The 26,393-nt window shown below is 36.7% G+C and overlaps 1 protein-coding gene and 1 pseudogene across 1 annotated transcript in view; both read right to left on the bottom strand.

Annotated features, from left to right (window-relative positions):
* Nucleotides 1–26,393, bottom strand: part of RERG (RAS like estrogen regulated growth inhibitor) — a 106,999-nt gene that overhangs the window by 5,310 nt on the left and 75,296 nt on the right. The window contains exon 3 of the mRNA XM_027838684.1: nt 7,791–7,847. Coding sequence (XP_027694485.1) covers nt 7,791–7,847 — 57 coding nt within the window. The remainder of the gene's footprint in view (nt 1–7,790; nt 7,848–26,393) is intronic.
* On the bottom strand, nt 13,716–14,090 carry LOC114025299 (annotated as a pseudogene).

Below are 26,393 nucleotides of genomic sequence, written 5' to 3'. Positions count from 1 at the left end.
CTGCCGTTGTCTGGAAAACACTCCTTCCTCTCTGCTTTCCTTCAAGACAAAACTCAAGCACCACCTTTTGCAGCTCTTGTATGTTGTCTATGTGTGTGTGTATATGCATGTATATATAAATCACATATATGTAAGCATATACATATACAAACACATACACACACATATATGTACACACACACACATATTCTCTCCCCTTTTAGTATGTAAAATGTAAGCTCCTTAAGGTCAGGGATTGTTTTGCTTTTGTTTTTGCACAGAGAACACCTCACCCTAACCTTCTGGGCCTTAAATCTGAGCCTGTTTGCCTGCAAAAAGACTGCCTCACCTTCTGGCAGTGCCCTGACCCCTCCTGCTTGCACAAAGACCATCCCACTTGAGAACAAAGCGCCAATCCCCAACCTGTAGCCTAGACTCCAGGGTAGGGCCCAAGACACTGTGAGTGTTCAAAGCATTTGCCATCTTCTACTCTACTTCTACTACTACACTTACACTTACTACTACTAGTACTCTACTACTACTACAAACTTCTACTAGTAATACTCCTAAAACTTACCAAACTCATACTACCTGTTACTCTCCCAATCTAACACACTTCTCTTTATTTTGAACCCCTTCCTCTGCTACTCACAGAGACCTAGCTCCTCCCCAGTGACATGGCACCACAAGTCATTTTCTCCAGCACCAGCTGTACCTGTTTAACCTGCATCATCTTGGGCCTAGAGGGGCGTTTATAATACTCTTTGTTCTCTCCTTCTACTATGGGATGCTTTTTGCTACTGTAATCACTTAGAAACCTCTCTTCCTCTGAAGTCTTACCCAATCAGAATCATGGTGGTTGCTGTCATTCGCCATCTTTTCTCAAGGAGTTTAGTACCAGGCTTATAGGCTTCCTCTCTTTCCCAACTCCTACCCTTATGCCAGAGGACTTAAACATATATTAACATATATAACATTGTTATTACTATGTTGTCATTAATTATTAATGTATCAACATATACACAACATTAATACAGAAATATCAGTGTTCCCTCAAACAGCCTACTCTCTTAGTTCATCAATTTTCTCAAATTCCACAACCCCTATTTCTCCAGTTGCTATCAGCCACACACAGGGATGCTCATGCCACTGATCTTAACATCACCTACAAAGGCTCCACCTCGATCAAAACCCTGGAAATGCCTCAGATGATCATTATTTCCTATCATTTGATATTAGCCTGCACCTTACTCCTCCTAAACCTAATCTGTGACTTCCAAACCATTTACCCCTCAGAACTCTCTCTGGGACAAGGGCTATTTCATGTTGTCTCTGTGCCTGGCACATGGTGGACACCTAATACATGTCTGTTGTTGGATTGCTTTCCTCACCACTCCATAAAAAAGGACACAGATGTTCTTTTTTTGTCGTTTAGCTTTCTAATGTGCCATTTACAGCCAGAGTGCTCGAAGAAATATTCTGCCTTCATCATTTTTATCATCAGTGCTCCAGTTTGACCCTGGAGAGCCACAGGAAATGTCACACATGCTATAGGCACATATTCATCCCCTTCCCTTCTTCCTTTGATGTTTCTTGTAGTGTCTCTTATCCTTGCATCTTTGCTGACTTCCTCTTTTAAATGATTAGCATTATTATTGAAGCCTTGACAGAAGCCAGAGTTTGGGGCTATATTTCATCTGCTTCTTGGTCACCTAAAAAATAAGGGTGATTTTCACTATGCCTTCCACAACAAATTAGATATGAATTTCAAGCACAGAATTCCTCAGGAAGGAGAAATGAAACATAATAAAAATGATATGAAGTTATGTGATCATTTAGCTGTTTGCTAACAGAGAAAAAAAGACTAAATGTAGGAAATGAGGAAATGTCTGCTGCAACAGTGACAGTGGGTGGTAGAAGTAATTTTATCTGCTCTGAATACCAGCTTTACACAAGTGTGGATATTTTATTTGAACTTACTTCCTTTCTAGTTAAGGACTGTGCGTTTTCTCAGGCAAACTCATTAGAAGTTGTGCCTACAAGGGCTTCATGCATATATATTAGGGGTTTTCTTTGCTTTAAGAAATGTCTTTTTATTGCTATATTTTTCTCTGACACAACAGCTACTACCCAACAAAGAAAGACTCCTCCTTACACATAATGTATATTTCCTGAATATGGTTTAGCAAAACCCCCTAATAATTCTGAGTGAGGCTACACTCAGAAAATGACTTGTGGTGCCATGTCACTGGGGAGGAGCTAGGTCTCTGTGAGTAGCAGAGGAAGGGGTTCAAAATAAAGAGAAGTGTGTTAGATTGGGAGAGTAACAGGTAGTATGAGTTTGGTAAGTTTTAGGAGTATTACTAGTAGAAGTTTGTAGTAGTAGTAGAGTACTAGTAGTAGTAAGTGTAAGTGTAGTAGTAGAAGTAGAGTAGAAGATGGCAAATGCTTTGAACACTCACAGTGTCTTGGGCCCTACCCTGGAGTCTAGGCTACAGGTTGGGGATTGGGGCTTTGTTCTCAAGTGGGATGGTCTTTGTGCAAGCAGGAGGGGTCAGGGCACTGCCAGAAGGTGAGGCAGTCTTTTTGCAGGCAAACAGGCTCAGATTTAAGGCCCAGAAGGTTAGGGTGAGGTGTTCTCTGTACTTGATTGTTAATGGAAAGGATGAGTTATTTGAAGTTTTGTTGCCTCTTTTTACATTTCTTTTATTTACATCATTGATTTCATTGTGTTTATTATTCTTTAGCACTCCTTTCTTCATTTTGCATCAATTCGTGCCAGTCTTCCTATATTTCTCAGAAATCTTGATTCTTCTACAGAACTGTCAGGTAATGAGACTGTTCCTTTCAACAAAGCAAATTGCAACCCACCCATCCCCTCTTCTTCTGCAAGATGTTTGTCCTTATATTCCCAGGCTTTCTTCATTGGCATTTTTAATATCTGCTTCTAATTGCTTTGCTCACATCTGGTGTCACCCAAACATCCTAATGCCTAATCACTTACCAATGAAGAGAGCTGTACTTGTGCATGCCAGGTCAAAACAAACAAAACAAAAACAAAGCAACAAAAAGACTCCTACCTTTACTAGTAAAATAAACTACTGAAAAACTTGATATTATAGAAGGGATTAAAGTGAACTCTCCACTTTGTTTCCTTCTGATTAAAGCAAAGGATGTCTACTCATGTAGATTATGCCAGAATGGATGACTGGAAGAAAAGTAATTATTATTTGGTTCAGAATAGAAAATCCAAACTCTCCTTGTTCTTGACGTTAGAAATAATATTATTCCTAAACTATTTCCTGCTGAAAATGATAGCTCTTGCAATGACTGGTGGTAAAAATTATAAAACTGTTGCTAGCTTTCTCAAAGGTGGGGAGCAAGTAGAAAATGTTTTTTGCATTCCTCCCCTGCACTGAAACTTATCATACTTGTCATCTATGTACCTCTGTCAGGGCATGCTTTATGACTGCAGCTAGTGAAAGACAAGGAAAATTTCAGATGTGCAGAGTTATCTAAGGACCTTGTTAAGCATAAACATTTTCTGGAATCAAGAGAATCAATTGCTTCAAATGCATCTATTTGCAGAGGATATTGTAGTAATTGCACTAAGTCCTCAGAATAAGATTCTGTCAATAAGACCTATGGCAACTCAAAAAGTTATTATACTACAAAGAAAACCAATAAGATAAGAAATCTAGCCTCACAACTTACCAGCTGTGTGACTCTGGGAAAGTTACTTAACTTGTATCTACCTCAGTTTCTTCACCTGTAAAATGGTGATAATAATACCACCTACCTCCTAGGATTATTGTGAAGATCAAATGAGTTAATATTTGTAAAAGCAATTTACAAACCTTAAGGTGCTGTATAAATCTTAGTTATTATTATTATTATTCAGATGATCTCCATCATCTATAAGTATACATTTAGCATATAAACTCACCATTGAGTTCATCTATAAGTACATATATAGTATATAAAGGCACCTCAGATGGATAATGAGCTGGGCCTAGAACTAACTAGGAGGGGACAGGATGTATTGCTTTTGAAAACGACACAATACTTTCAATGATCTTAAGTTCCTACATGATGCTAAGGCCCACCAAACCATGTTTTCAGAAGAGTTAAACTGCAGGTGACCCAAAGTGACTAAAGTGACCAACAATGATATTCATGGAAGAAATGGAATAAAAGGTAACTGAAATGATAATGATAAAAATAATAACAATAACTAGCATTTATATGACACTTTAAGGTGCATAAAGAACTTTTACAAGTGGATTATCTCATCCAATCCTCACAACAGCCCAGTGAAGTAGGTATTTTATTATTATTCCCATTACAGACAAGAACACTGAGGCTGGAGAGGTTTACATGGCTTACTCAGAGTCCTACAGCCAAGGAAGTAGCTGACTGAGGATTTGAACTCAGGTCTTCTTGATTCCAGCTCCACATTCAGCACTCTAGGACCGTTTAGCTGCTTCAAGTCATCAAGAATATGTTACAAAGTCAGAATCCTAATCATGAGGGGCAAGAGTGAAGAATTAGAGATAGATGGACTGCCTAAAAGTTGATTTGGTATCCATGGAAAAGGGACAGACTCTGGTAAAGCCTGAAACATACTGGGTAGATCCCCTATGGATGACTCAGGAAAGGCTAAGGTTGAGAAGCTCACAAAGTCACTTTTACCGGAAGAGTAAACCACCAAGGAGACCACAGATTCACCAGGGTTGAAGTGTTAAGGATATGATAGAAGTATCAAAATTAGGCATAGGTCTTTTCTCAATTTACAACAAAACATTCATTTTCTTCAGCCTCTCAGAGATAGACAAATTGGCAAATGAGAAAATTCCACTGTGGTTATGAAAAAGATGCAGAACTCAGGGCATTCTGATCAATCAGCTGCTTCATCAAGCTCATATCACTTCACTTTTTCTAGACATTTATTCTTTGTAAACTGAAGGGGTTGGGCTAGCTGACCTCTATGTTGCTGCCCTGAACTAATATTCTATAGAGTCTATGTTCCCAGCACAAAATGGATAGTCCTTGAATGCTGGTATTGAGACCAATAACCTAGGAAACCAAGGATTTGGTAGAGGTAAATAGCTCCCTTTATGCTATCTTTAAAATACAAGTACAGCTGAAACTCTGGCTGTACTTCAACTGTGGACTGGGTGGATGGATTGGGAATTTCCTAGCTTGGAGACTGACTGTATAACTACCAGCCAAGAAAATACAATTCCCAGTGCAAAAGAGTTAATGAAATCCTGGCCTAGGAGTGAGTCACAGATTTGACACTCTTGAGCTTGTAAAGCTTCTGATCAAAGCTTTGGTTGCTTAGCAGCTGCATTTAAAAGGCACTTTACAATGCAATTTCTTTTATATTTATATTTGGGGGTAAGAAAAATACGTCAAAAAATTGGTTTATACATTCCCAATGGTTAGCAAATTTCTTGGAGAAAAACAAAAAAAGGAATTCACAATTACTTAAAACATAGCAATAGCTGTTAACTGATGACTAAAGAGGGACACTCAGAAAAACACAAATATGTTATGAGCTCATAATTTTTATTTGCTTTTTCTTTCACTGGAAAGTACTCCTTTCACAAGTATAATTTATATTTTTCTACTTATTTCCAATAAATCATTTGTTTTTGGAAAGCATAATCCCTGCAAAGATATGCTCATGAAAATAAAGTTCATGGAACCTAGAACTGCAAGAGATCTCAGAGACCATTTAATTCAATCACCTCATTTTACACATAAGGAAACTGAGGTCCAATCAGTCAGGCAACCAACAAGAATTTATTAGTTATTTACATCATGCCAAGAATTATGTTAAATGCAGAGAATATAAGAAAGGAAAAAAGATAATTACTGCCCTCACATAGAACTCACATACTAATGGAGGACAGAAAAGGCAGACTACTGTATGTATGTATGTATGTATGTATGTGTATATATATATGTATGTATATATATATATAAAAAGCAATATGAATGTATTTTAACTGAAATTTTACCTTCAATATTATATTATATTTACTGGAGTAATGACATATATATGTATGTAAATGTTAAAGAACAAGCAGAAAGAATTTGTTGGGTATGAAAATCACTCATTTAATTTTACCTTGAATATTACAATATTATATTTACTAGAATCAATCAATCTAGCTATCATATAAAAACATTTCCTCTAAAAAGCACTGTCAAGGACAACTTCTGCCAAAATGATCAAGTGTGAGGTTATCCATCAGAATATGAGAGTAGGAATTGTTTTTGCCTTTCTTTGTATTTCTAAGTGGGCTTAATAAATGATCGTTGATTGACTTATTGACTGCATAAACCTAATTTCCACTCATCAACTCAAAATAGATAAAAATGCTCCAAATAAACTAAAAGAACAAATAAAGGAGGAGAAAGGAAAGAAATTTACACAGAAAGGGGAAAATACTCCCATAAGATATTGATAATTAAAAATAGTAACATTTATGTAGCACTTGGAAGGTTGCAGATTGCTTTATATATATTATATCTTTTGATCCTCACAACAACCCTAGGAGGTGGGTGCTTATTATTATTATGCCCATTTTATCAGCTGAGCAAACTGAGGCACAGGAAGGTTAAATAACTTGCCTGGGGTCAAACAGCTAGTAAGTATCTGAGGCAGGATTTGAGCAAAGAAAAGGTCTTAATACAATGAAGAATTGCAAAGGAGTAAGAGAATGTCAAGAAGAATCTCCAGAAAAATAGAATAATTCTGCAATAACTATAGCTAGAATCTTAGATGGGTAGACCACACTGTGTTCACTCATTTCTTTCCCCTGGATACCAACTTTAGCTGTGGAATTTAAAAAAATTTTTTATTTATTTAAATTTTAATTTATATAATAAAAAAGTATTTCCATAATATAGAATAATTAAAATTGTGGAATTGTTTACTGATATGATTTATTCATCTGTGCCTCCCAAATGTCTAGAGTATTTTGGGCATAAACAGCATGAAACAGGGATCCAGCAAAGGCCTTTTAGAGGTCTCTGTTACATTGTTTAATAAAGCATTTCCACAAGGATATCTGAGTACTTGAAGGGATCTATCACATAGGTTTGTCTGAGTTTTTCTGCCACCAATATGATCGCCATCTCTGACTTCCTCAATGGCCTTTAAGACTGCTGTGTCCGAAAATGGTGTTGTCCTGAGGCCTATCTGGTAATGAGCCTCTCCTACTTAGCTACACCAGGGTCCTCAGTCAACATACATAATATGTCACCGGGAGACGCTGCAGATATTTTCACTTGCCACCCCCATGCCTAGAACACTCTCCTTCTCGCTGCCATTTCCTGGCTTCTCTGGCTTACTTCAAGTCCTAGTTAAATTTCCCCCTTCTACAAGAGACTCCTTCCTCTTACCCCTTAAGACCAGTGCCTTTTCTCTGTTGATTATCTCCACTTTATCTGTGGATACCTTGTTTGTCCAGATTTGTTTGCATGTTGTCTCCCCCATTAGTCTGTGAGCTCCTCGACAGCATGGTACTGTCTTTCTTTGTATCCCCAGTGCTTAGCACAGTGCTAGAACATAGTAAGTACTTAATAAATGCTAACCGAGCATACTTCAAGCCTTTTCATGGATAAGAACTGATACAGCTTATATTCCAATGGCATAATTACTGAGAACATAGGCTTACTATCATACCATAAAGAGGCACTTATATATAGTATTCCAGGGGAGGTTCAAAAAACACTGTAGAAGACAGTAAACCATTTTTTCTTTAACAGAAAAAAAGTTAACATGAAACTTGACCTACCGAGGGTTGGGTCATATTCCCAGATGAACCGTTTGGTCAGAAATCTTACTACCAGAGCTGTGGAAGAAAGAAGAAACATTTCAGTTACAATTTTAAACCTTTACAATCTACAACTGCTCACTAGCTTAAAATTCCTAGATGGTACTGCACCTGTCCATGAGGGCAAAGTCTCATTGATTTGCCTCATCCAAACACCTTCTTATATTTGTTCCATTTTAGATCAAAATTTGTTCAACAATAATTAATGCTGCCTTATTTAAGACATGAAAAGTATGTGAACAGGCTCTTAGGAGGTAATCCTCTGTTCAGAGATCTGGTAAATATTGCTAGGTGATTCTGCACACCAACAGTCTTAATGAAGGAAAGCTAGGTGGCACAGTGGATAGAACGCTGGGCTTGGAATCAGGAATCACGAGTTCAAGTATGGTCTCAGACATTTACTAGTTGTGTGACCCTGGGCAAGTCACCTAACTCTGTTTGCCTCAGTTCCTCATCTCAACAAGGCTGATGCAGGCAGAAAGATGACAATTTATACTATTTCAAGACCACTAGTTGGCTTTAGTGATGACACATGGCCACTAATTGTGAAATGGGCTAAAAAACCCAGGATTTCAAAATGATGGAATAATCTTTGTCATTCAATTAACATTAAGTTAATATGAAGACAATCACAACATGAATTTTAAAAAACCACCTGAGGTACATGTAATCATCGAGATGACATGAATATTTATTAACTAGGGATCATTTCACTTGGAATGTGGCAGGATAAAGGCCAAGAACATTATCTATCTCTCCTCAGAATCACATTCTCAAAGGCAAAAAAGTTGATACTAAACACTTGATTCCTTAATACCCTAATATGATTTTCATCACCAATCAGTATACTGACTCATAAGCAGAAGGTTGGTGACTGGGTGTTGAATTATTTTAGTGGTGACAGTAACTCCTGAAGGCCAAGGAATAAAAGACAAGCTGCGCCAGTTGAAAAGCTATTCACATTGATGAATTGATGGGTCTTCTAGTTATTAAAGAATATTTATAGAAATGCCATGTATATCTTAGATATTCTCTGTATAACTGAGGAGAACAATAAAGTCAGTGTTAGTTTCTGAGTTCCTCAACAGTCTTTACAAACAGGGGTATACTAATGTGAGTGCTATATAATGAGCAAGGCAGAAGACAGCTAAAACATGAACCTTCTGAACTAGAACCTAAAATACTTTGATTTTAAAAGGTTCAGAACCAGTTGATTGGATCTGAAAGTAGGATTGTGTCCTTTAGCAAGTATGACTCCATTTGAAGCCAAACATTAGCAATGCTGGAGACAGTGAGTTCACAGACTCTTTGGTCCTTCCCACAGTAAGTATACTTGGGAGAGAAATGGTCAGTTAGTGCTGGCTCTCTTGAGAAGTGTTTCTTTGAATAATCTGAGAAGAATGTTTTATATATATTTACATATGTATGTATATGTACATATACATACATAGACACACACATATCCATTTTAAAAGCAATGTGAATATAAGTAAAGTAGCATCAGAGATGAATATCTCTCCCATAGAATAAATTTTGGTATAAAGATCACTAATTGGAAAAATTCAGTAAAGTAGTATCTCATTTATCTAGCATTGTCTACCCCGGTAATTAAAGCCTTTTTAGCCATTTTTTTTTGTACAGGTTTCTCTATTATTTTGTTTGTACTTTTGATTCATACATATTTTAATTTATCTATTCCATTACATCCACTTTCCATTGAGCAAATTAAAAAGATTCTGAAAAATAAAGCCCTCGATGCACAGCTGAATAGTCTAGCAAAACAAATTCTTACAATAGTCATGTCTGAAAATGAGTATCTCTTTCTGCATTTTAAGTTCATCTTGATTCTTTTGAACTCATAGTTTATATTGAATTGATCAGTGTTCTAAAGTCTTTAATTGATCAGTGTTCTAAAGTCTTTAAAGTTGTTTTTCTCTATAATGTTATTATCGTATAAATTGTTCTCCTATTTTTCACTCTTCTCTGCATCAGTACATAAAGGCCTTCCCAGATTCCTCTGAAATTGTCTATTTCATCATTTCTTATGGCACAATAAAAATCCATCACATTAATCTACCACAAATTATTTATCCATTCCCCAAAAGGAAGCCAACTTCTTAGTTTTCAATTCTGGGCTACCATGAAAAAGATGTTGCAAATATTTTTGTACCTATAGATCCTCTTCCTCTTTCTTTGAGGTTTAGGTCTAGTGGTGCTATAGCTGGGTCAAAGGGTATGCAAAATTTGGTAACTTTCCAGGCATAGCTCTAAATTAATTTTCTTGAATGTCTTGACTAATTCACAGTTTTACCAAGTATACCTGTTTTTCCACAGCCCCTTCAACATTTGTCATCTTCTGTCATCTTTGCCAGTCTAATAGGTGTGAGGCAGAACTTGATAGTTGCTTTAATTGGCATTTCTCTAATTATTAGGGATTTAGAGTATTTTTCATGATTATTGATAACTTGGATTTGTTTCTTTGAAAACCATTCATCTTCTGACTATTTATCTACTGGGGAATGGCTCTTAGTCTTATAAAATTTGAATCAGTATCTAATATATCTTTTACATGAAACCTTTATTAGAGAAACTTGTTGAAAAGATTTCACTCCCTCCCCCTCAGTTACATTTTCTCTTCTAATTTTTTATTACATTAAATTTCTTTCCTATTATTTCATACAGAATATTCCAAATTTAAGGGGCAGCTAAGTGACACTGTGGATGGAGTGTTGGGCCTAGTAATGACAGTAACTCATGAAGGCCAACCACTAAGGCATGAAGGATATGCAATCTGTACCAGGTGAAAAGCTACTCGCACCAATGAACCCATGGGAGGGGATGAGGTTACTGAGAGAAAGAGTGTAGAAGAGATGAAAGCCTAGCACAAAACCCTGAGGAATATCCAGAGTTAGGGGACATAATATGGATGATGAACCAGTAAAAAAGATTGAGGAGTGGTCTGATAGAAGGAAAACTTGAAAACAGTTACGTCATGAAAACCCAAAGATTAGAGCAAAGGAGAGAACACAGGAGAGGATCCCAGGGACGCTCACACATGGAACATGTGTTAGGACATGGCTAATAATCTTGCTAAGGTGCTTAGATTGCCTAGACAGGTAAGAAGAGAACCAAGACAAAGCAGGGTCAGGAAGCTAGAGTATCCAAAAGGAGGGAAGAGTCAACAGAGTCAAATGCTATGGAGAGTTAAAACAGGATGACAACATAAAAGGCCACTGGGTTTAACATCACTGGCAACCCTGGAACAAACAGTCACAATTTAAATACTGGAGACAGGAGCCAGATGGAAAGAGGTTAAGAACTGAGCTGAAGGTGAGAAAATGAAGTCAATGAGTACAGACAGATGTTTCTAAGAGTTTGGCTGTGAAAGAAATGATAGATATAGGACAACAGCTTGAGGCCATGGTAAGGTCAAGGGAAGATTTTTCAAGGATGGGGGAGAGCTGGGCATGTTTGTACTAATTTTGATCTTTGCTCTAACAAGTAGTATTATATAGACAGCTAATTCAGGAATGACTCCCACGTCAGTAATGAGACACTTCTTATCTGCTGAAATAGAATTAATTTTACTTGTGTATATATGTGTGTGTGTGTTGATGCTATGTGGTGCTTGCCATGAAAGACACCAACTTATTATTTTATCTAATAAATAAATAATATACAGATGTGAATCTTCTGTGTAATTCATGAGTTTTGGGCCTCTCATCCTTAGAACATATTTTCCAATTACTCCTTACCATCCTCACCTATCCCCTCTTTTTGGACATGAGTCACCAAGTTGCAAAGTATATGTTGATTTGCTGTGGAGGATTTTTTTCCCATTTTATTTTTAATTAATAAGCATTTTTTCTCACCTCCCTACCCTATGCCCAATTTAAAAAAAAAAAAAAAGAAGACAAATAGAGCCTTTCTAACAAATATGAATAAATTTGCTTTGGATGGCTTTATAAAGTTCTTATTTATTTATTTATTTTGCAGACTTTCTCTACCTCTGCAAGGATGGTAAGTAATCTGTAATTGTTTTCATGGTGGTCTTCTTGCACAAACTTATCCTGAGTGCTGCGATTTTTGTTGACAAAATGTCACATGAAATGATTCTTTTTACCTGTAGGTAACATGAGAAAATCAATTCCACAAACTCTTCGAACTCTCCCTACCCCATGCCCCACCCCAGGAACCTATGAGATATCCTTCCATTCTATTACAGCTCCCTTCTTGTGTTTTAAATTATAATGTTATCAGTATTAATATGACTCAATTCTAAGTAGTCTGACCATTAACTGATCACTGGACTAGGAACTCACACTCAGAATGCCAACAGCTATGTTAAATTCTACAGATGGTCTAAAAACCACTTGTTTCTTAGTTTAGTCTGTTCCTTTTGAATCACTCTGTAATGAGAGAGAGAGAGAGAGAGAGAGAGAAATGGAGAAAAAGCAAGCCACCAGAAGAGACCATCATGTTTCCTAAAGGAATATATTTGATGTAAATCAATCACTATAACAAGACGACCAAGGGAGCCTGGAAACCTATGCAGTCAGTCAATACTAGATTTACTTGCCAACTGGAGAGAGATAGCAGCCAAGGGCAACACCAATTTAGAATATAAACTCAGCTGTAATATCTTCCAAAGGAGAATGGTGAATGAGTGTAGAAATATTGCTTCATCAATCACTGAGAAGCAGTGGAGGGGAAAACAAATTTATAGAAAACCTGGCAAGAGATCCAACTGAACAAAGTCATTCAGAGGGCATTTAGCAATGAAACTGGATGGGGAGAGGGAAGGGAGTAAGCATTTATTAAGCACCTACTATGTGCCAGATGATCTCATTTGATGGATAATAACACATTTGAAATGGAGATAGATGATCTATAAAGATTTTTTTTAAACAAACTTTTTTTGCTGTTAATGCCAATGGAGTTAGCACATTTGGAACAAAACATTACAGTTCCAGATGTTCTGTATTAGGAAGTAGAAATGTTACTAAAGAAAACCAACAGCAGCTCAGACTAGATCAAGTTTACATAGAAGAGGTCCATTCTATAGGTGATACAGTTTTGAGAGAATTAAGGGGAATGACTCTAAAGATAAGTGAAGGGCTCACTCTTTCTCCCCCTCTCTCCCTCCCCCCACTTGTTGAGGAACGCTGTGAAGTTCTCCAGTGCTTCAATCACTGCCAGCACCTCCCTTCATTCATTCACTCTCAGGGTGCTAAGCCTTCAGAGCTGGAAAGGACAGCAGAAGCCATCCAAGTCGTCCAGTGGCCAAACAAGCATGCCCATATCCTTCACAGACAACCCTCAAGCATTAGCTTGGAGAGTCCCAGTTTCGGGAGCACTGACAGCCCATTCCACATGTTCACTCCTTTAGCAAACATTGATTATGACACTACTGCTTGAAGCATCTTGCTTGGGCTGGGCACTACAAATGAAAGAGTGAAGACTGAAAAACAACCAAAGAAACAACTCCTGCCATCTCTGAGGGATGTAGTAGTAAGAATGGAATCCTAGGTCACTGTCACTTTCATAAGCACACCTTGATCTTTCATGAACAAGTGACCTTTGCTACCATCATTGAGGGGAGCAATCCTTGTGGAGAAGGGGCCTGATGTCTTCTGCCAATACCACCACCTCCACTACCACCAACCAACAGAGTTGCTGCCACCCTTCTGGCAGCCAAAATGGAAGTAAAGGATCTGATAATAACCCGTGAAAATAAGATGCAGACAGAGCTTGACCTTATCTACACCCAACTGGTGAAATGGTATAGCCTTCTATCCTCCCTGGATCTCCCAAGTGAAATGCCCCTTGATCTTTTTTTTTTCTTTCACATTTTAATTTTCTTTATTATTCAAAAACACAGCCTTTTTATTTACTTTTTTGACTCTATACTTGTGCCTTCAACACCTTCACAACAATTTTCTGCTCCTCAATCAGGAAGGCACACTTGATCCTGTCACAGTCACATTTTGCACACATAGAACCACTATAAGCCCTGACATGCTTTTGTGTCTTTCACAATGTCATAAGAACTTTAGGTCTCACTGCACGAACACCTTGAAGTCTTCCTGGACACACACCACAGGCTGATTTTGGTGCTTTCTCTACTTTCTTGGTATAAAGGCAAACAATTCTGTTACCTGGGGTTCGTGACAGCCTAGTTTTGTTGGAAGCTGTATTGTAGGACAGCCTACGGTGATATGTCAGACGCTGAACCATTTTTAATTTCTGTCAGGTCTGCCACCAGAAGAGGGAAAAGAAAACCCTTGATCTTCTCAAGCAGGAAAAGGCCCACATTTCCTCAAGGAGCTCCACCTGGCATTTCCCAGTTCAGAAGGATATAGATTATGGACAGATAATACACAACTATTAAAACAAGAAGTTGGACTCTCAGTTGTAGATGAGAGTATCCTTCTGGAACCAGGCCCCCCAGAGGTCCCCTGGATCAGCCCAGGAATGCTTATAGCCCTTGAAGGCAGGATTCTGTAGAGAAAATGAAGAGAGTTCTGGCTGCTCCAGTGGTCAGCTTCTGCCTGACTTGGGGCCCAGACAGGGGACTGTAGGATCATCTGACTAGAAGCTATGTAGGCCTACCTCCTACCCTCCTAGACATTAAGCCAGACCATATCCCAAAGCCAAGAGAAGACTCACCTGTAAGTCTTGACCAGCCCCTCCCCTGGTCCCTGAGAAGTCTGGTCCAATGCTGGCTACCTTTCCTAACTGACCTTGTGACCCTGACTTAGTTACTTCCCTTTCCTTAGCCTCAGTTTTCTTCTTTTTTTTTTCTTTTGAGTTTTAAATTTTCTCCCCCTTCCTCCCCGCCTCTCTCCCCAAGATGACATGCAATCTGATATAGGTTCTACATATACATTTCTATTAAACATATTTTCACATTAATCAGGTTGTAAAGAAGAATTAGAACCAATTAAAGGAACCACAAGAAAGAAGAAATAAAACAAAACAGAATAAAAAAAAAGCGCAAATAGTATGCTTCGATCTGCATTCAGACTCCATAGTCCTTTCTCTGCCTATGGACAGCATTTTCTATCATGAGACTTTTGGAGATGTCTTAGATCCTTGCATTGCTGAGAAGAGCTCAGTCTATCAAACTTAGTCATTGCACGATGTGGCTGTTACTGTGTACAACATTCTCTTGTTTCTGCTCACTTCACTCACCATCAGTCCATACAAGTCTTTCCAGGTTTTTCTGAAGTCTACTTGCTCATCATTTCTTATAGCACAATAGTATCCTATTACATTCATATACCACAACTTATTCAGCCATTCCCCAATTAATGGACATCCCCTCAATTTCCAATTCTTTGCCACCACAGAAAATGCTGCTATAAATTTTTTTGTACATGTGGGTCCTTTTTCCATTTTTATGATCTCTTTGGGATAGTCCTAGAAGTGCTATTGCTGGGTCAAAGGGTATGCACATTTTTATAGCCCTTTGGACATAGTTCCAAATTGCTCTCCAAAATGGTTGGATCAGTTCACAACTTCACCAACAATGCATTAGTGTTCCAATTTTCCCACATCTTTTCCAATATTTATCATTTTCCTGTTTTGTCATGTTAGCCAATCTGATAGATGTGATATGGTACCTCAGAGTTGTTTTGATTTGCATTTCTCTAGTCAATAGTGATTTAGAGCATTTTTTCATATGACTAGAGATAGCTTTAATTTCTTCATCTGAAAACTGCCTGTTCATATCCTTTGACCATTTATCAACTGGGGAATGACTTGTATTCTTATAAATTTGACTTAGTTCTCTATATATTTTAGAAATGAGGCCCTCATCAAAGAGACTGGTTGTAAAAATTCTTTCCCAGTTTTCTGCTTCCTCCTAATCTTGGTTGCATTGGCTTTGTTTGTGCAAAAAATTTTCAATTTAATGTAATTGAAATTATCCATTTAGTATTTCATAATCCTCTCCATCTCTTGTCAGTTTTCTTTTCTCTAAAATGAGAAATGATCCTTGAGGTCTCTAACTTCACAAGGTATAATCCTTTGTATTCCTACCTTTTCAAATTGGAAAATAAAGGGGTGTCCCCTTGGGAAAAAAATAAAGATATATAAAGTAAAGATACAAATAACCAACATTTATATAGTGTTTTACATGTTATTACAACTGGTAATCACAACAAACCCATTATTCCCAATTTATAGATGAGGAAACTGAAGTTGACAAGTTCAGTGACCTGCCCAGAGGTCACACAGCTAGCAAGTGTCTGGAACTGGGTTCGAATCAGGTCTTCCTTATGCCAGGTGTAGTGCTTCAGTCACCTCAACACCTAGTTTGCCTCTAATTAAATGAAATCCTTTTTTTTTTATGCCATGAACCCCTTTGACAGTCTAGTGATGCCTTCTCAGAATAATGTTTTTAAATGTATCAAATAAAATACATAGGATTATAAAGGAAACCAATTATACTAAAACACAGTTTTCCACATATTCCAATTTTTAATGGATCTAAGATTAAAAACCCTTGAATTAAATTTTATATGTAAAAATCCTTTACAAATTTTAAATCACTATATGCATTTTAGCTATTTTTTTTTTACCAAAATGTGGAAAAAATCTCAGGTTTTTTTGTTATCCAAAAGATCATATATCTACTTTCCCATCTCTACAAAATCTATACATTCACTGAAGGCAACTTTAATCAAAACATGAAAAGGGAAAAGGAAGGCGACTATAAACAATATTCTGCAGAAGACCATACCTTTATCATCAAACAATTGACTAAAAGGTGACTAAAATCCTCTTAATAAAAGAGTTATGTAAAACTTGGACTCAGTCAAAAGGCTTCACCCAAGGACCTAGAAGGCCACATGTGGCCATGAGGCTACAGGTTCCCCATTCCTGGTGTAGTGACTACAAGATCCCATTTTATTTAAATAAATATTTGATTCCACTGAGAGAAATCCTTTTTTAAAAAAAGTTCTCCAAAAGACTCCCTCCTCATAAGCATTTAAGGACCTACTGTGTGCAAGGCACTGTACCAGGTGTTGGAAATACAAAGACAAAAAACCAGAGATGGTTCCTGCCCTCAAGGATCTTATATTCTATTATATTCCAAAAAGGTAACTCCTATGCATATTTCAAAATTAAACGACTCCTTGAGAAAGTAACAAATGATATAACTTTGTTAGACAGTCATCTTATTATTAATACCTGGCAAAAAATATGCTCCCAAAGGACCTGGCACCATCATGTTGAATGTCTAGTACAGAGTTCAAATAGAACAGAGATTCCCTATAGATGGAAAGGTGTTTCAGATGATCATAATTATAGGTGATATTGTACTGGTTGCAATAAGTTCTGAAACATGATAGTCTATTAAATGAGGTCCATAAGCACTCAAAAGAATTTGGTCCAATTATCGACATAGTAAAAACTAAGAAGATGAAAAATGGCTGGTGTCTAGACCATAACTTGCAGTCTTATACTATAACTGTCTGAACTACAATATGTATGGAAAGCCCATAGAACTGGTTCATTCCTACACATACAGACAGACAATGAGGAGTAGACAATGAGCTGGGCTCAAAACTAAACTGACAAAAGAGAGCAGGCTAGATTGCCTTTGGCAATTTGTATAATGCTTTTAATAACCTAAGCTTCTCTCTGAAATAAAGATTTATCTTTTTAATAACAATAATCTTCTGGTGATACTGTCTATGAGCCCTAAAATAAAACAGTTTCTGAAGAATTAAATTCAAGGATCACCCAAAGGTGCATGAGGACAAATGAGAATTTCTCACAAAAAGCAATAAAAATACTAAAAAGTATATGATTAGAAAACCAGATGGGCCAGTTATTTATCAAAAACAAAGGATGACTTGATAGCTTGCCAATATGCTCAATTGCTATCTATACAATGTCAAGAGAACTAGAGAATGGTCCCTGGCATTCTGGGTGGATCCTCTGTGGAGGATTTATGAGAGGACATGGATAAAAATAGGCAGGCCAGGATGGACTGCGATATGTATCATTGGACACAGTATCCTTATTGGTGGGATAACAGAGCCACTAAGCCATTACAGCATCAAAGTAGCATATTTGATAGTTATCACAATGCTTTCCTCTATGGTTAGTTGCTACTGTCATGATGTTCTCCAGTCATTCCTTACACTCATGTATAGCCTCTGTGGATTTCACCATCAAATACTCAACTGATGTCAAAGTAAAAAGGAGCCTCTTATTACAAAACCACTACCACCACTACCCTAGGGATACCTGATTTTGACTAATGGAAAGGTTTAACACAGAAGGAACTTATTCTGTTGGTCTGAGGTACATCCTGATTTTTTAATGCAAATTTATTCCTGTAGAACATAATAATAGTTTTATTTTAAAGGCAAAGGGTCCTAAGATTTTTGGAAAACCAAATACTACAAAATGTATTTTAATGGTTTAGTTGGAAACTAATCAGTACAATGTGGATGGAATTTCCCTTCTGAATTTATATTTATGCTTAAATCTCAAGGAGAAAAGATCTCTAAGAAGAACTCTGAGAAGTAGAATTTTTGAACCCCAAATGTTTGCTATCATCATTCAATCCCTAATATGGTTGGCCTTGTTCCTCTGAAGCCGTGAGAACATTTATGGCCAGCCACCATGAGAATCTGAATTTCAGAAAATGAGAAAACAAACTCTTAGGACAGAAAGCTTCTTTCTTTTCTTTGTGCAAAACTCCAGCACATGAGAAAAAAGATGACATCAAACACAAAGAATGTGATAAGCAACAAAGTGAAACTGTGTTCAAACTGAATTTTTCTAAAAAAAAAAAAATATCTCACAATTTTCCTGCTTGTATATTTCTCAAAAAGACAAAAGAAAAGAGGTCTCCCCTTAGTAATGTAATAATAGCACTGACTGCTACATAGGCACCTGCAAATCCAAATGGCACTGTTTTGTTTGAAGGTAGCATACTGAGTGTGACAAATGGAACTTTTATGAATATCTTGATACCATGAATGTAATGGAATACTATTGTGCTATAAGAAATGATGAGCAGGCAGACTTCAAAAAAACCTGTAAAGACTTATATGGACTGATGCTGAGTGAAGTGAGCAGAACCAGGAGAATATTGTACTGACTAACTTTGACAGACTTAGCTCTTTTCAGCAATGCAAGGATCTAAAACATCTTCAAAAGACTCATGATGGAAAATGCTATCCACATCCAGAGAAAGAACTATAGAGTCAGAATGCAGATCAAAGTATACTATTTCCTCTTTTTTTTTTTCTTCTGTTTTGTTTTGTTTCTTCTTTCTTGGGGTTTCTCTTATTGGTTCTAATTCTTTACAACATGATTAATGTGAAAATGTTTAATAGGAATATATTTGTAGAGCCTATATCAGATTGCACACCATCTTGGGGAGGGAGGTAGGAAGGGAGGGGGAGAAAATTTAAAACTCAAAAGCTTATGGAAGTGAATGTTGAAAACTAAAAATAAATTTATTAATTAAAAAAAGAATATCTTTAGCATATAACTCTTAGGAAGTTATTAAATAGTTTCACATTTTTATATATTTGTAGAATTTAGAGCTGAAAGAAACCTTGGAGATCATTTTATCTAACCTTTGTATTTTAGGATGAGAAAACTGAGGCCCAGTAAAATTAAATGGCTCACTCAAATTCATAGGTATTAAGTAACAAAGCCAGGAATTAAATGCAGCTGTCTTGATTACATATTCAGAGATCATTTCACTACATCAAAGATGCCTATGATAAATATAAAATGTTGAGCAAATTGAAAGAAAAATCATTTTGCTTATTAATAAGTGAGGAAAAATCTTTACAGATAATATATATTTTAAGTATTCTAGAAACACAGTATTTTGACTTGCTATTCCTTAGTATAATCTGATGAGATAAACTGTCCTACCTCTCATGCATATGGAGTATATGTGATTGCTTTAATATTGCATTCATGTTAGCGGCTGGGCTAGGGCAAGGCCTGGGGTTTCTAGACAGGAGGCCTCCCAAGTTGTTTGCCTCTGGGGATTTGGCCTTTAATAACTATACTATTATTTGGATAAGCATGCTATCCAAATATAGTTGGATTAGCTCAGCAGCAAATCAACTCAGAAATATTATAATAATGGCCTCATTTCCTGGATTTTACATTATTTTCCAAATTTGTTTTATATCTCTGCTCTGAAATGTTCTGAAAAACAAAGAATAAAACAACCAGATACACAACACTTTTTTACCTCTTGGCATGGTACTTTAAAAAAAATTCCCTGCCAGCTCATAAGCCAAATTTCCTGAAACCTCAGAAAAGATTTATATTTATTTCAGTTAAGCTTGGGGGATAGAAGTTCAGGCCAATTCTTATTTTAAGCAAATGTGCTCCTCTACTCCTTGAACCTTAACTTGCAGTACATAATTATGCTGGTGACCACAAAGGCTAAGACGATTTGTGATGTGGGTTTGCTGTACAGTTTCACAACTTTAAAATATGGGTTTAAAAATGAACATACTTTGTACCATAAAAGTTTGTTTTCAGCACAAAAGTAACATCATATTTTCTTTGTACCTAAGTAAGATCATGTGTCTCTGAGCAAAATGGGGTAATGATCTTGATAACTCAAGTTGAAACAACCTGCAATTGAAGAAAATGACATTCTTTTTGGACAAAAATATATTTTTATATATTTCCAAACCAACAGGTAACTTTCAGCTTTCCAAATACAGATAAGATATTAGTTATCACTAATGCTACGAAAATTGTCTTCAATTTATAAATATGTAAGCACATGTCACCGGTGGAAATCAGTCCACTGGTCCTGGAAACCTCGTCCAAATGGGAACGATTTAGATTCTCTCAAAACTAACAAAGTTAGAACTTTGAAAGACAGCTATTAGCAGTGAAAATGTAAAATTACCTCTGATAAGTTAACTCAATAATTCAGTTGACAAGCATTTATTGTTTGCCATATGCTAAATACTGTGCTAAGCACCAGGAAAAAAAAAAGTAGACAAACAGTCCCTGCCCTCAGGGACCTTACATTTGAAGGGAGAAGACCATATGTGTATACATGTCAATACAACATACATACAAAATACATTCATGGTAACAAAGGGCAAGGCTTTAATAGGATGTTGGGGTGGTGAGGAGGCGACTGGGAAAGGCCTCCTGCAAGAAGGTGGTACTTGAGCTGAGTCTTAACGGAAGCAAGGGAAGAGGTACTTAAAAGAAACTCTTAAGAGAAGGTTAGAAGAGAAAGCATTCAGGGAATGGAAGACAACCAGTGTAGACACAGAGTTCTTAGATAGTGTTTAGGATATGAGGAACAGCAAGGAGGCCAGTATGCTTGAAGGTTCATGGAACACTTACAAGGAAAAAAACTTGTAAAACTATCAGAAAGGTTGTAAGTGGTTAAGTAATATGCCCAGCTGCTAAGTCACACAGCTAGTAAGGGTGGTTAAGTAATATGCCCAGCTGCTAAGTCACACAGCTAGTAAGTGTCTGTGGGCACATTTGAACTCAGGTCTTCCTGACTCCAGGCCCAATGCTCTAGCCACTCTGCCACCTAACTGCCCTCAGACACTTACTAGCTTTGTGATTCTGGGCAAGTCATTTAACCCTGTTTGCCTCAGTTTCCTCAACTGTAAAATAAGCTGGAGAAGAAAATGGCACATCACTCCAGTATCTTTGCCAAGAAAACCCCAAATGGGGTCATGAAGGGTTGGACATAACTGAAAATGACTGAACAACAACACAGTTATCAATTTATGTTTTTAAAAAGTACCAACGTTGGGGCAGCTAGGTGGAGCAGCGGATAGAGCACCAGCCCTGAAGTCAGGAGGACCCAAGTTCAAATCCGGCCTCAGACCAAACACTTGCCACATACTAGCTGTGTGACCTTGGGCAAGTCACTTAACCCCGACTGCCTCACCAAAAAAAAAAAAAAAACCAAAAACGTACCAAGGTTCATAGACCCTAGCTTAAGAACCCCTGGATAAATACAATTTCTGTCAAATCACTTTCCAGTTTTCCCAGAGCTCTTGTCAAGTATGGAGTTTTCCAAGTAGTTTAGGTTATCAGGTTTATCATTTATTGAGTTTGCTTCTGATTTTTGCTTATCTAGTCTCATTTATTTTTTTTTTAAAAACCAGTACTAATTTTTTTTATCATTATTACATCATAATTTGAAGTGAGATCTAGAAGTACTATTCTTGAATTCCTACATTTTTTATGATTTCTTTTGAGATTCTAGATATTTTGACCCTCTAAATGAATTTTGTTAATATTTTATCTATATCTACAAAGCACCCCCTGGTAATTGTATTGATATAGCACCAGGTGTGTATAGTATTGTCAATTCATTCTATTGTCATGGTCCAACCACAGCAAATGGACATCCCTCATTCTTTCTCTCTTTAAAGATTGTTTTGTAATTGTATTTACATATCCTTCATGGCTCTTGGTAGATAATCTCCCAGATATAGTCAACATTTTAAAGTTATTTTGAATGGAATTTCCCTTTCTATTATTTTTTTTCCTGAATTCTGTTACTGCTATACAGAAATACTGACTGTTTTGTGGATTTGTTTTGAATTCTGCTACTTTATTGAAAGTGTAAATTGTCTCAATTAGTTTCACTGCTGATTCTCTGGGGTTGTCTAAGCAAAGGATCATGTCTTCTGCGACTAGGGATGCTTCCATTACCTCTTGGCCAATGGTTATGCTCCTCCTTTGTTTTTCTTGTCTTTTTACTTTCATTAGTATTTCTAGAAGTCTCTCAAATAATCATGGAAACAATTGCATCTTTACATTATACCTATATTTATTGGTGAAGCTTCTTGTATTTTACCATAGCTTTTAGTTTTAGATAGATATTATTGGTCAAATTAAGGAAAAGTCCCTTTAAGCTTATAGGTTCAGAGGCTCATAAATTCAGAGACAGAAGAGACTTGAGACACCATTTACTTCAACCCCTTCATTTCACAAATGACAAAACACAGATCCCAGAGAGATTAAATGACTTGCCCTAAATCACACAAATTGTCAATGGCAGAGGCAGAATTTGAATTCTGGTCTTGTGATTCAAATTCAGCACTCTTTCCAAAACACAATGCTACCTCTCCATTTACTCTTTTGCTTTTTTGCGTTGTAAACATAAATGAGTGTGGTATTTGATCAAAGGCTTCTTATTCACCTAGTTATATAATGATGTTATTTTAACTCTTTTTGTTATTAACATTAACATAAAAGCTAACATTTATATTCTGCTTTAAAGCTTACAAAGCACTTTACCATCTCCTTTCAGCTCTACAACTCTGTGAAGTAGGTATTATTATGATTCCTATTTAACAGATGAGGATACTAAGGCTGAGAGAGGTTAACTGACTTGCCCAGGGCCATATTACTACTAGAGGTCTGAGGCAGGCCTCTAATATGATCTATTATTTTTACAGTTTTGCTAATGTCAAACTTTTTCTGGTAGAAATCCAATCTAGTAATAGTGAAGTTTGAAATATATTACTGCAGCCTCTTTTCTAATACTTTGTTCAATATTTTGGCATCAATATTTGTTAGTGATATTAATCCAAAGGTTTCTTTTTCTGTTTTCTCTCCCTAGTTTGGGAATCAGATCCATATTTGTCTCATAGAAGGAATATGGTAAGATACATTTTATTTCTATTTTTGCAAGTAATTTATATAACACAGAGGTTAACTGTTCTTTAAATATCTAATGGAAATTGCTTATAAATACATCTGGTACCAGGCAGGGTTCCCTACTCCCCCCATCCCTTGCTTTGGGATCTCATTTTTGGTTTGTTCAGTTTCTGTTTCTAAGATCAAGTTGTTTAGATTCAGTATTTCTTGTTCTGTGAATATAGTTATTTTATATTTTCTAAATATTTATCCATTTAAAGTTTTTGCTTTTAGTTTCTCATAATATTTTTTGGCATGACTTGCTCCCTCATCTTTTAATTTTCATGTTTTGGGCCTAAGGAAACTTTCTGTACTAATGCATATCTATACCTAGGTTTCTGATAGGTCAAGCGATTTGTCCAGGACATACACCAATATGTATCAGAGACTGGATCTGAACTCAGGGGCATGACTTATTCTTGATGACACCATTCTGCCACTAAAGTATCACTGCTTCCTTTTCCAAATGCTCACATTCCTTTAACAATAAGTTTGAGAATTCTGCTAGTCAATGAAGTCAAGCTTGGTTGCTTATAACTGAGAAATACCACCTGTTTTCCCTTTTTTTCCCTAAAAGATGACCATATTTACCTTTCTCCAATCCTGCAGTACCTCTCTTGTCCTCCATGAGTTTCCAGAGATTACCAATAATAGCTCAGCAACGATATCAGCTAGCTCCTTATGTGTCCTAATATTTAGTTCTTCAATGCCTAGTGACTTGAACTCACTGAATTTATGGTGGGCACTTAAATGTCTGAGAAAGAAGGGGCAGACTTTTTGAGCTAGGAGAAAACCTAGAGATAATTTAGTCCAATCTTCCTGTTCTATGGATAAAGCCTCAGAATGTAAACGGACTTTTTCATGGTGACAAAGCTATTTAGAGGTAACTAACTAATTGACAGGGGCTTCTCAGGACCTTTTCAGACTCTTTAATAACATCCAGACAATGGCTGTTTAGAAAGAGGGAATAAAAAGCCAAGAATGAAAAAGGAAACCTGTCACTTAAAATGCCAGCAGAGTTTTTGAAGGAATAGTGGAGATCCATAGATTTGAGTGAGTATAAAAATAGTCTGAAGAAATTAATGTAACATGATTTATAGATTTTTTCCTTCTTGGGATCTCAAAGCAAGCATATACTGACTGAGCTTCCTATGATATGGGTCGGATACATAGCATTAACTATTTGAATAGATGAACTGTCAAATGTCTTGATCACACATCATAAATCTCTACAAATTATCCATCTTGTGGATTATCCAAGACATATTATTTCCATCTAGACTGGTTTTTCTCTGCTACCCACAAGACAAATCAATCCTGGCAATCACTGGTGTGACAGATGTCCTAAGCAGATTGTTCTTATACATCAGGCACCTAGCAGGATTCTGGGCAGCACCCTCATGCAGTTAGGTACACTCAAGGGATACAAATTAGTTCTAAAATCTGCCTAAGACAAACAATAAAAAAAAGATAAAGACATTGCAAAGACTTAGAATAGAACTGACCTGGCATTTCTTAGCATTTTTAGGGAATTTAATATAAAATAAATATGGTACCATGTTTTCATATTTCTTGGATATATCAGTGAAGAGGGCTTGAGTAAAATTTAAATAGTGAGCCAATACTGCTATGATCCTTACTACATAAAAAAGACAGACGACAGAAATGGGTCAACCAACCTACAAATCATCAATAGGAGAAACTCTCTAAACTGGGAAAAATGCAGATGATAAAAAAAAAAGCATGAAGACTACAAAACAAATAATTTGAAAAATAAAGGGAAAAGAAGGCTAACTAATAAATGCACACGGCAATCTAACATCATTAAAATGTGTATGTACCTATGTTTCATTTTTCTGTAAGGATTTGATACATTTTTACTATCTGACAAAAACCACGTAACTGGTTCCATGGTTAGAAGTGCCCTGATTAAGCTTTTGGAAAACAAAGGCTTTTTTTTTTTTTTAAAGATGAAATGAGAGAAAAAGACACAAAATGGGCTAGTGAAATTTAAATAAAATAAACATTGGGCTGACCAAGCCTTTAGTACCCTATTCCTGAACTGTGTCTCCACAAGAAATCTTGGCTTACATCCACTGTGGCAGTTTGTTTACACAGGGCCACCCCAAAGCAATGGCGTTGTTCTGCGTTTTCTGCTAGAGGAACTGATTTTATTGCTAGTTAGGAACATTCTGGCCAAATGGTAGCAAGAGGAGGAAATGGAGAGGAAGGAAAAGTTGATGTTATAGTATAAATGAAGAAATCATTTTTATGATTGAATGGAAAGTTATGGAGGCCATGTTCCCACAAATTACTTTGTACTAGTATTTGGTGCCTTTCTACCCGCCAAACATTGACGGCAGCTTCAGTTCCTACTCCCAAATGCCTCACTAAGTCAAGACTACAAGAGGGCATATATAGCAGACTTTCTAATATGAATGATGTGGAGACCACATAGAGTTGCCATCACTATCACATCAGTATCTTTTGAGGAATGGGAGGTTCTCAAGAACGAAATTCTGGTGGAAGTCACAATTTATTCTGATGATAAAGAAAAGGAAAAGGTTTCTAAAAAGATCTAAGGTATCTTCTAATAAGAAAGGGAAAGGCTTCTAAGATGTCACTGTACAGAGAACTTAACTTAGGTTTTAAGAAGCTAAGTACACAATGCGAAACAAAGGGCAGATAATTGAGGCTGAATATAAGGCAGCAGCAAGATCCCATGAGAATTATGTCAAGAAAACTAAAGTCCAGGGGCAGCTAGGTGGTGCAGTGGATAGAGCACTGGCCCTGGATTCAGGAGGACCCGAGTTCAAATCTAGCCTCAAACACATAACACTTACTATCTGTGTGACCCTGGGCAAGTCA

This window comes from Vombatus ursinus, unplaced genomic scaffold, assembly GCF_900497805.2.
Source record: "Vombatus ursinus unplaced genomic scaffold, bare-nosed wombat genome assembly UNPS02014830.1, whole genome shotgun sequence".
NCBI classification, from domain to species: Eukaryota; Metazoa; Chordata; class Mammalia; order Diprotodontia; family Vombatidae; genus Vombatus; species Vombatus ursinus.
The sequence above is the reverse complement of the archived record's forward strand: the minus strand, read 5'-3'. Positions and strand labels throughout refer to the sequence as shown.